At 36.2% G+C, this 12,174-nt stretch overlaps 1 protein-coding gene across 9 annotated transcripts in view; it reads left to right on the top strand.

Annotated features, from left to right (window-relative positions):
- Positions 1-12,174, top strand: part of NUP62CL (nucleoporin 62 C-terminal like) — a 94,185-nt gene that overhangs the window by 55,982 nt on the left and 26,029 nt on the right. For all 9 annotated transcript variants that reach the window (XM_035711992.2, XM_049107632.1, XM_035711989.2 and 6 more), the window contains 4 exons: positions 4,218-4,374; positions 10,356-10,506; positions 10,742-10,791; positions 11,395-11,529. In XM_035711992.2, coding sequence (XP_035567885.1) covers positions 4,218-4,374; positions 10,356-10,506; positions 10,742-10,791; positions 11,395-11,529 — 493 coding nt within the window. The remainder of the gene's footprint in view (positions 1-4,217; positions 4,375-10,355; positions 10,507-10,741; positions 10,792-11,394; positions 11,530-12,174) is intronic.

The raw sequence follows: 12,174 nt of genomic DNA, 5'->3' as shown, positions 1-12,174 counted from the left end.
GTTAAAGTCGACCTTCTGCAAAATTGATTACAAGAGTTTCCATCCTAAATTTGTTTCTGCCAGTTAGGAGATAGTTAGGTTGTCAGTTGAAGAGAACTTGGATAGTCGTAGCCTTATAGTTTATGGTGAGCTGGGTGGTCAGGGGTCAGTTGTTACTTAAACCTACCACTTAAGTCAGACTCCATCCTAGGAAAGTATTATTTATTTTATTTGAAAAGTTTATGTAAGGCTGAATAAATCTTTCCTCAAACCTGGCATAAATGAAAAGTCACTCTCTTTTAAATTTAAATTATTTCTTAACAGAGATGTCCACCATCTATGTATTCTTTTGCATGATTGATACTTAACTGTGTTTCTGCTATGTACTAGGCAACTGGGCAACCCATGAGAGTTGTGAAGAGTGTGTCTTGAGAACTTTATAGGTTACTGTATTTACAAATAGCATAACCCATAATTTCCCCCGTAAAATGCTGAACAAAGAACTGATTCTTTCAGCCATGGGTTGAGTCACTGAAATATGAATTGGCAGGCTCTTCAGTGACTCTGCCATAACCCATCATCCCCTCTCTAGCTAGGTCTCAGATTCGGTCCTGTAAACTGGTACCTTTGCTACTAACCTATCCTTCCTGGCCATTCCATCCACCATTCCCTCATATACCCATCTCCCCATCAGACATATCTCAATTTGACACCCTTACCTCAGAGTTGGTTTTTTCCCCTTGCTCACTTTTCCTTTTCCCCAAGCATATTTACTAGCTCAGACTCTTTTCCTCACAAATCAGCCTTGTAGGGCAGTTTTCAAGGGGCTGTGTCTGCAAATTTATTGTCATTTGGGATTATTCTCTGCCCTAGGTATAATCAGCAAGTTTTAAGAGAAGCTTGCTTGTTATCAGTTTTATCTTTTGTATGGAAAATGTTTGGATAGGAAAATTGGATAGTAGGGTATTTTAAAGGATGTTTTCACTATTTTATATAACGATCTTTAAGACCATCAGAATGAGATTTATTTAAATGCAAATGTGTGCTTCCCTTTTACTACATGGATAATATACAGTTGACTGTATTTAGTTTAGACCAAAGTCATAACTTGCAAAATCAAACTGTGATGGAACCTTCATTCTCAAATCCATTGCTTTTTTGGTATTAATTGAAATACTATTGTTATTTGAGTATTATCTCCTATGCCAGAGCTAATTTACACCTTTTTAAAATGCCATAAAAGATAAGGAACAAAGATAAATACTGTTTAAAAAGGTTAAAATAATCATACTATTTTTTTATGACTCAAGATTCTTTTATGTTTAGGCTGACAGGTATTAATTTCCTGAAGGTATTATTCATCATCTTTGTGGAGATGTTTTGGTAGTGATGGTAGTTGCTTTTTTTATTATAAAAAATCATACACACATGTATATATATGTATATACATATAACACTGTCTCTAGAGTGAACAGTTTGGTGTTTATCTTTCCAGCCTTTTTTAAAACACATACAAACATACATTGATTTGTTTTACAAAAATGAGATCATTATAAATACACACATACACATAATCCTAGAATCTGCTACTTTCTTATGTATCATCTTTGCACATCTGTCCATGCTAGGAAGTCCAGATTGCTAAAAAAAAAATACAGCTTTGGGTGAAAAAAGCTTCCTAAGAAGAACTTTTTCTTTTTCTTAATTGTTTTTTTGTCTAGCATGTAGTAGTTACACAGTGTTTGAACGAATTAAATAAATAAAGGTGGGGTCTCGATCGTGTGATTAAGTTTCAGTATTTCTGGGGGAAGTTTCTTTTCAGATAAGATTTTTATCTCAGATGATTTCAATGACATAGGATTGTAAGAATGCCCCAGGGGATCCAATCTGTCATCTTCCCTATCTATCACTCCAGTGATAAGTGACCCCAGGGATCCTTTGTGACTGGGTACCCTCTTTCCCTGTAGTGTTGATTCCACCCTTAAGAAGGTTAACCCAAAGAATGGAGGGCATTCTTGTAAGCATTTTTGTGGCCAAAAGGGAAATGGAATCTCTTAAAAATCTAACCCAGGTATTGTAATGGCACTGAACTTTAAAGAAACTGGAATTTAAGAGTTCTAAAGGCAGCTTTAGGGACCTAAATCTATTGCATAAACATAATTCAGCTCTTCTCCCTTATTCTTCTCTTTTCTAACTTCTCATTTGTTTCCTTATCTCTTTTTCTACTGTACTATTTTAAGTTATTCTTTTTTTAAAGTTTATTTTATTATTTTATTATTCTTAAGTTTATTTATTTATTTATTTATTTATTTATTTATTTATTTATTTATTTTTATGACAGAGAATGAGAATGAGCAGGGGGAGGGGCAGAGGGAGAAGCAGACTCCCTGATGAGCTGGGATCCCAGGACCTTGGTACCATGACCCAAGCTGAAGGTAGAAGGCACATGCTTAACTGACTGAGCCACTCAGGTGCCACTTACCTTATTCTTAATTTTGACTTCCTCAGACTCCTTAATTCTACTTCTTTTCTGTCCTCTGTTGGTTCTTTCAACCCCCCTGCCTATAGTCTGATTCTTTTCAGACTTCTGGAAATATTTCCAAATTTCTGCTTACAGTTTGATTCTTCCCATATTTCTGAAATATTTCTATGTTTCTACCTATAGTCTCATTCTTTCCGTAATTCTAAATTTTTGAAAATGAGATTCTGACCTATTTTATCCCTGCTTGGCTAGAGCTTTCTATGCCAGACCCTTGTATAGGCTGCCAGTAGTATATGGGAGGAATACTGTACTTCAGATGCCCACTCTTGTCCCAGTCAAATGTGAACCAGGAGGAAAGGACAGAATTAATGGTATAAAAAAAAAAGAGTATCTGAGCTTGATCCCTCAGCAAGAATGGAGTAGTCCAGTTTCGGTCAATATAGTTCCATGCATATTTTGGCAGGCAACATTATTTATGTATTTATCTAGTATGGCCATTAACCTGAAAATTTTGCTAATTGGGAAAGCAAGGCTATTGTAAAACAAACAATTGTGTACATGTTATAATGTATTTTTATAATAAATTTCTTGTTACAGAAGCAGCATCTATTAATTACCAAGAACATTTGCAAACACAGAGAACCAAAAAGAAGAAAAGAAAACATTCACAGTCCCCATCAGCCACAGTTTTCTGTGAATTCTTCTTTTAAGTGCTCAGTGTGTAGGAAAAACCAAAAGTGCTATAGAAGTTCTGAAAACCAAGGGATAATGATGGAGTTGAAGAGAAGTGGGTGACAGATATAGGGGATGGAAGAGTTTGAGTTAGGCCATGAAGTATATTCAGGATTTCATCTAGAGAGGGCTAGGTATTCTAGTAGGGGTATGATGAAAAAAGACACATAAGAGAGAAGTTTGGGCTGTAGATGAAGCTTTTAGAGGCTTTTACCTATTAGACTGGTGAAGATATATTGCCTGGTATGGGCTATAATTTAGAGAAACAAGCCCTCTCCCCTACTGATAGAAATGTAAATTGGCAAAATCTTTTTGATTGGGCACTTTGGCAAGATATATTAAAATATACAGGGCAGCCCCGGTGGCGCAGCGGTTTAGCGCCGCCTGCAGCCCAGGGCGTGATCCTGGAGGCCCTGGATCAAGTCCCACCTCAGGCTCTCTGTATGATGCCTGCTTCTCCCTCTGCCTGTGTCTCTGCCTCTCTCTCTCTGTCTCTATGAATAAATAAGAATCTTAAAAATAAATAAAATAAAATATACAGCGTGCTGATCCTTTGATCTAGAGATTTCATTTCGAGGAATTAATTACACAGATATATTCATGTAAGTATGCAAAGATACAGATGTACAGAGAGTTTGTATAAGATTGCAATTATTCTTTCCTTGGAAATTTAGTAGAATTTGTTAGTGACGTTATCTAGGTCTGAAGGTTTTTTTATGGGAAGAATTTTGAGGATTAATTCAATTTCTTTAATGATTATAGGCCTGGTTAAGTTGTAAATTTGCTTTCTCGACACACATATCCAGAATTTTTTATTTTTAGCAGAAAGGTTAACCCAGGTATCTGGCCTGCTGTATGTCACTTCATATTATTTCATATTACAACAATGTTGAGTGCAAACCCACACAACTTTGAGTTCAATTTCACATTTTAAAAAATGCTTCTATACCTTTTATCCTGAATGATCAAGGACTAAATAAAATAAGCCTTTAATTTCTTACTAACATGCATTTTTATTTTCCAGCTACAGCATCAACAACGACTACTACCACTGTTACCACGACCACCACTACTACAACCACTAGTGGCTTTACCTTGAACCTAAGGTCACTGACATCAGCTGGGATTAATAACATTGTTCCAGTCGGTATTAATTCTCTACCTTTTACTTCGACTGTTAAGTAAGCCTGTTTATTTGAAAATTTGTGTGAATTTAATTTTATTTATCATGTACAAGGTATGATTTGCTTGTATAGCTTTAGAATAGTGCTTGAAAATTAGGCAAATTACTCAGTCATAGGAGTAGATGAAGGATTTCTATAGCTTAGGAAGTTGAACACTTAATAGCACACCTATATTTTATTACCATTATATTATTACTATTATTAAGAATAGCTGACATTCACTGTGCAGTTATTATGTTTAGTGATGTGACAGTGCTTTGCAAACATCATAGCATTTATTCCTCACAATAACTTTATGAGGTAGTCAGTGGTTTTTGTTCCCATTTTATAGATGAGAAAACTGGAGTGCATAGAAATTTTATTATCTGCCTCTGGTAACGCTTGAGCCAGGATTACAATTCAGGCAGTTGAGCTCCAGAGACTGTATTCTTAGAATCTATGCCATGTTCCTCTCTAATTGTTTTTTAAATTAAACTTTTTATTTTGAGACCGTTGTAGATTCACATGTGCTTCTAAGAAATAATCCAAAAAATTCTGTGTGTCCTTTACCTGATATCCCCCAGTAATAACATCCTGCAATGCTAGAGTACAGTGATACAATCAAGATACAGGACAGTTCCATCAGCACAAGGATCCTTCCTGTTGCCCTTTTATAGCCATACTCACTACCAATTCCTCCTTTCCCTGACCCTGGGCAACAATGAATCTGTTCTCTATTCCTATGAATGACATTTAAAGAAACGTTATACAAATAAATTGTATATTATGTGACCTTTGAAGATTGTTTTTTCCCCTAGGCATAATTCCTTGAGATAAGTTTGCCATGTGCATCAATAGTTGTTCTTTTTTATTTTTGAGTAGTGATCCATGGTATTGAAGATATACTATAGTTTAACTATTCACTTGTTGATGAACTTCTAGGTTGTTTCCAGTTTCTGGCTGTTATGAATAAAGCTGCTGAGAACATTTACATGCAGGGTTGGGTTTTTGTTTTTGTTTTTGTTCTTTTTTGTGTGTGTGTGAATATAAGTCTCATTTCTCTGGGATCAGTGCCCAGAGTGCAGTTAACTGGGTGGTATGGTTGTTACATGTTTATTTTTTTAAGATACTGCCAAATTCTTTTCCAGAGTGGCTGTGCCATTTTACAAACCTGACAGTAATTTGTGAGGGATCCAGCTTGTCCACATTCTTACCAGGTTCTGGTGTTGTCGCTACTTTTTATTTTAGCCCTTCTAATAGATGTGAAATGTTATCTCATTATGGTTTTAATTTGCATTTCCCTGATGACTAATGATGTTGAGCATCTTTTCATGTGTTTATCTGCCATCAGCATATCCTCTTTGGTAATGTGGCTGTTTACGTCGTGTCTTTGTCCATTTTCTACTTGAATTTCATTTTTACATTTCAAGTGTTGAGAGTTTTATATATTCTAGATTCAGTCTTATGTCAGATATGTGGTTTATAAATATTTTCTTTAAATCTGTAACTTGTCTTCTCATCTGTTTAATAGGGTATTTTGCCAAAGAAAAACTTAATTGATAAGATCTAGTTTATCAATTTTTCTTTTAATGGACCATGTTTTAAATATTTTTAAAAACTTATTTATTTGAGAAAGAGAAAGGGAGATAGTAAGAGAAAGCAGGAGCAGGGGGGATAGGAAGAAGCAGTCTCCCCACTGAGCAGGGAGCCCAACATGGGGCTCAATCCCAGGACCCTGGGATCATGACCTGAGCTGAAGGCAGATGGTTAACTGACCGATGTATAATTTTTTATATACATTTTTGAATTAGTTTGGTAGTATTTTGGTTGAGGACTTTTATATTTAAGTTCATGAGAGCTATTAGTCTGTAGTTTTTTTTTTTTTTTTTTCGTTTTTTATTCTGTTTTTGGTTTGGTATGTGGATAATACTAGCCTATAAAATGATCTGAGAAGTATTGTCTTCTCTTCTGTTTTATAGAATAAATTGTATAAAATTGTGTATAAAATTGTATTTCTTAAATATATGGCAGTGAAAACTTGGGGCCTGGGTATTTTTTTTGGAGGTTTTAAGTTACAAATCAATTTCTTTAATGGTTCTAGGACTATTTAGGTTATCTGTTTCGTCTTTCATGAGTTTTTGTAGTGTATGGTATTCAAGGAATTGGTTTGATTTTCTAAGTTGTTGAACTTATGAATATAAAGTTGTAGTTTTCCTTTTTGCACTTTTTAAAAAAGATTTTATTTGTTCATAAGAGTGAGAGGGAGAGGCAGAGACACAGGAAGAGGGAGAAGCAGGCTCCATGCAGGGAGCCCAATGCAGGACTCGATCCCATGACTCCAGGAACCTGCCCTGGGCCAAAGGGAGGCACTAAACCTCTGAGCTACCCAGGTGTCCCTCTTTTTACACTTTTATTTTTTTCTTTTTTTTTTCTTTTTACACTTTTAATAGCTGTTTCATTTCTTATGTTGGTATTCTGTACCTTTCTTTTATCAATTTTATTCATCCTTTTCGAAAGAAGTAGCTTTTATTTCAATGATTATTCTGTTTTTCATTTTCAGTTGCATTGATATCTACGATTTATTATTTCTTTCTTTCTGTGTTGGGTTCATTTTGCTCTTTTTCTAAGTTCTTGAGGTATGAGCTGAGATTATTGTTTTGAGACCTTTCACTTTTCCTAATGTAAGCATTTAATACTATAAATATCCTCACCATTGCATTAGCTGTATACTGCATATTCTTTTTTTTTAAAGAAAAGATTGATTTCTAGTTTGATTCCATTGTAGTTGGAGAGCATGCTCTATGTGACTTCAGTCCTTTTATATTTGTTCAGGTTCATTTTAGGATGAAGATAGAGTTCTTGGTAGATGTTCCACAGGTACCTGGAAGTTGTGTTTTCTGCTATTGGGTGGACTATTTTATTTATGATGATGAGTTCCTACTTCCTTGTATTTTCAGATCTGTAACCTTGCAGCTTTTGTTTCTATCGCTTCTTTCAGATGTGGAGAGCAGCAGTTTGAAGTCCCCAACTAGAATTGTGGATTCTTCTGTTTCTCCTTTTAGCTCTACCAGTTTTGCTTTTTATATTTTTAAGGTTCTGCTGTTTGGTTTGGTTGCTTACACATTTAAGATTGTTGGCCTTCCCTGGTGCTTTGATTCCTTTATCATTATGCAGTGTCCCTCTTTGGTAATTTTCTTTGCTCTAAAATTGACTTTATCCATCTCTTTTAAAAAATTAATCTTGCATGTATATCTTTTTCCATCGTTTTACTTTCAACCTATTTGTGTCTTTGTATTTCAAGTGAGTTTCTTATAGATAGCATTTGGATGGATCATAATTTTTATCCACTCTGCCAATTTCTGCCTTTTAGTTGGTATATTTAGCACATTTACATATAAGCAATTTATTGATATGTTAGGGCTCAAGTCTGCTATTTTATTACTTGTCATTCGTTTGTTACTTCTGTTTTTGTTTTTCTTTTTTTTTTTTAATTTTCCTGTGGGGAAAAAAGGTTTGGTAATTCCATTTAGCTCTCTTTACTCTTCTTACCTTTTAAGTTTGTCTCAAGTATTTCTTCCATTTACATTATGTGGTGTTATACTTTTTGCTTCAACCATCAAATATGACTTAAAAATTCATGAGAAGTAGGATAGTCTATTATATTTACCCTTTTTGTTCATTTTGACTTTTTCCTTTATGAAGTTCCAAGCCATCTTCTGTTTTCATTTTCTTTTTCTGATTAGCTAATTTGCCAGCAACAAAAAAATCTTGCAAGAGAATAGCTTTATTTTCCTTTCATTTCTGAAGGACATTTTCACCAATTAGAGAAGTTGTGGTCAACAGTTTTTTTTTTCCTTACAGTACTCGAAAAATGTTGTGACACTTCCTTTTAGCCTCAATGGTTTAAGATGAGAAAACTGCTGTCGTTTGAATTGGTATTACCTTTTAATTAATGTGTTGTTTCTCTCTGGCTACCTACAAGATTCTTCTCTTTCTTTATCTTTAGTTTTCAGAAATTTAAGTATTATGTGTCTTAGTGCAGATTTCTTTGAGTTATTCTTTTGGGGTTTGCTCAGCATCTTAAATTTGTAGATTTATATCATTTGCCAAATTTGAGTTTTCACCTTTATTTTTCAGAATACTTTTTCAGTACCATTCTCTCTTTTCCTCTCTATCATCCTCCAATGATAGGAATGTTATCTCTTTTATTATCATCCTCTAGGTTCTTTAGATTTTTTTCATTTTTTGTGTTTTTTATCCCTGTGCAGTTCTGTAAATTCTATTGATCTACTCTCAAGTTCACTGATTCTATCCTTTGTCATCTTCACTCCAGTATCAAACTCACTAAGTAAGTTTTTTCTTACAGTTATTTTAATTTTCAGTTCTATCATTTCCATTTGATTGTTTTCCATAACTTCGGTTTCTTTGCTGAGATTTTCTAGTTTTCATTTGTTTCTGGATAATTCGCAATTGCTTGTTGGAGCATTCTTTGATGATTGCTTTCAAATTCTTTTCAGAGAATTCCAACATCTGCTACCTCTCCTTGTCAGTGCCTTTAATTGTCTTTTCTCTTTTGAGTTGTGATATTTCTGGTTCTTGATAGGACAGGTAATTTTCAGTTGTATCCTGGACATTAAGTCTATTACGTTAGGAGAGTCTGGGCCCTGTTTTATTTTCTTTTTTAAATCAGGAACCCCTCAGTCCTCTGACCCCTTCCTCATGAATGTGGGGCAATGGGTCACGCCACTTCTTTGCGTCAAGTTGGGATGTTGGCTTAGCTTGCAGCTGGGTCTCTGGACCCCAGAACAAGAGGAAGTGGGGGACCACTCATACTGCTTAGTTGCTGAAGGGTGGAGGCAGAATTTCAGCTTCCTTTCGGGCACCACTGGCACAGAAGGAGTGAGGAAGCAGGATAGCAATGTTCTGTCTCTTATCACTTCATTTAGCCTTTTGATGCTGGTTTGGTATGGAAGCTTGGCTCCCTACTGGGGCCTCCCTGACACAGGCTCTGTAGAGAAGGGGGTCAGAGTGCTGACTAGCCCTGCTTTGCTCTCCCTCCTTCAGTCTTGATTTTCCCCAGTAGGTTGCAGAGGTTAAGCCCCGCATCAAGCCCTGCTGACACCAGGGTGGTGGGATGTGGAGTCCTGACTAGCTCCAGTTTGCCTCACTTTGTTCAGTCTCAGTCATGCCAGGTGGGCACAGAGGTTAGCTCCCCATTGGGTCCCACTGACACCGAAGACAAGTGGTGAAGCCCAGTGGGAACTAACCCTTTCTCACTGATTGATTAAGTTGTGTTGCCCCTGGGTGGTTATTTAGATTCACTTTGTCACTTGCCAGTGCCAACACAACCCTGGTAGAGGGAAATAGAACACTACCTGCCACTGCTGAGCAGAGAATCGATGATTACCTCTCTGTTCAGCCCTGCTGACACTGCCCCAGCAAAGCAATCAGGGCATCGCCTGGTTCTGCCAGTCACGGGATGGAAAATCAGCTACCTGCTTAGCCTATTTGATACCACCTGGAAGGGGAGTCAGAGTTCTGCTTGGTTCTGCCCAAGTGGAGGATGGAAGATCAGCTGCACACTGTTTTGTGGCCACTACTTAGACTGGGAACGGATCATTTTGACAAAGAGCTATGGGGAGAGGGAGTCCTGTCTCTGGCCATGTGCACCCAGAATGGAACTTGCATCGTGCTGAGCTGAGGGTTAAGGAAGCAAGCAAGTGTGGCACAGACTTTAGCTGTTCTTACTGGAATTTAGTAGATTTCTTAATAGATCTTTTAAAAAAAACTTGCTATATCCCTTTAGGATAATTTCCACAGCTTTTGAAATGATTGTTTTTGAAATAATCTTTACCACCTGTGCTGGTTTTGTTGGGGAGCAGGTCTGAAAAATTCATGTGATATTTTCTTCTCTAAATCCTCCTACATTATTCATTTCAGAAATATAGTTATACTTTTAAAAGTATGATCATATGATCTTACTGTATCCTTTTTTTTAGTGCAATTGTAACTCCTGTGATGACATATGGTCAGCTAGAGGGTCTGATAAACAAATGGAGTCTTGATTTAGAAGATCAAGAGAAGTACTTTCTTCACCAGGCCACTCAGGTCAATGCTTGGGACCGTACATTGATTGAGAATGGTGAGAAGGTAAGACGATAGTCACATTAATCTACCTGCATTGCACAAGAGCACAGATATGTTTTGTGGTTAATTTTCTATCCCAATATTGGTGATCAACTGAAAAATATTTTCCATATGTAATGAGTGTCCTGAATTAGGAAATTGTTCATATTTGAAGTGTATATGAGAAAATTAATATTACCTTAAAATTACAACATAAATTCAAAGATTTACATTATTATATTCTTTTTTTCCTTTATAGATTACTACTTTACATGGAGAAGTGGAAAAAGTGAAACTGGATCAACAGAGGTAGAATGTTAGACTCCCTAGGTTGAAAGATTAAAGATCTATTTCTTGTCCTTTTTTTTCCTTGTTGTAGTTTTTGACATTTTTTAAAATTTTATTTATTTATTTATTCATGAGAGACACAGAGACAGAGAGAGAAAGAGAGAGGCAGAGACACAGGCAGAGAGAGAAGCAGGCTCCATACAAGGAGCCCGATGCGGGACTTGATCCTGGGTCTCCAGGATCACACCCTGGACTGAAGGCGGCACTAAACCGCTGAACCACCAGGGCTGCCCAGTTTTTTTTTTTGTTTTTTGTTTTTAATTTTTTATTGGTGTTCAATTTACTAACATACAGAATAACCCCCAGTGCCCGTCACCCATTCACTCCCACCCCCCGCCCTCCTCCCCTTCTACCACCCCTAGTTCGTTTCCCAGAGTTAGCAGTCTTTACGTTCTGTCTCCCTTTCTGATATTTCCCACACATTTCTTCTCCCTTCCCTTATATTCCCTTTCACTATTATTTATATTCCCCAAATGAATGAGAACATATCTGCCCAGTTTTTGACATTTATTTTGTACTCCAAATTCCTTTCATTGGCTCTTCCGTTGACTTGTTTTTTTTCAGGCTGGAACAAGAATTAGATTTTATTCTGTCACAGCAGAAGGAACTAGAAGATCTCTTGACCCCTTTAGAGGAGTTTGTGAAGGACCAGAGTGGGTCTGTGTATCTGCAGCATGCAGATAAGGTGCATGGGAAGACGTAAGTAACTGGATAAAGATCAAAGAATGGGGTAAAATTTAGCTACTTAAAAAAAGGGGGGAAAATAAAATTGAAAGGCAGGGAAAAATTGTTAGAAAAGGACAAATTCTTGTAGTTGCATTTGTCAACTTACTTGGCTCTTTTCCATTTATCTTTTCAGAGTGCTTGAAAATGAAGTAATCATTCTGGCAGTTTTGTTTTATAGCGTTTTGTACAGTTAATAATCTCAAGCTTATCCATGACCACTGTAAAGTTTTTATATTTGTCAAATTTGTTCTTAAATTAGAAATACAAGTTTCATGTGTGTGGTGTCATAGTATCATGCGATATTTATGGTCTCCTATTTATATTGACTCTTTTAAACCTAATGTTAATGCAATTGCTTCAATAATAAATCATTGGCTGTTTTAAAGGCAATTTGTTAACCTGGGGGCAGACTGCATAGCTTTCAAAATTGAATGATTTTGTCAATGTCTTGGGCTGAATATATTTTTTATGTGTGTGATTCAGTCTTTTTGTTGAGAACATTACCAGCGTCCCCATAGTAACTATCTCTCCATAACTGAAATTTGGTAATCCGGCCATATAATAAAGTGTTGTTAGGAAACACTTGTCTGAATGTGCTACATAAACCAGGCTGAGACC

This window comes from Canis lupus, chromosome X (genome assembly GCF_003254725.2).
Source record: "Canis lupus dingo isolate Sandy chromosome X, ASM325472v2, whole genome shotgun sequence".
NCBI lineage: Eukaryota > Metazoa > Chordata > Mammalia > Carnivora > Canidae > Canis > Canis lupus.
This window is presented reverse-complemented; position numbering and strand designations above follow the sequence as displayed.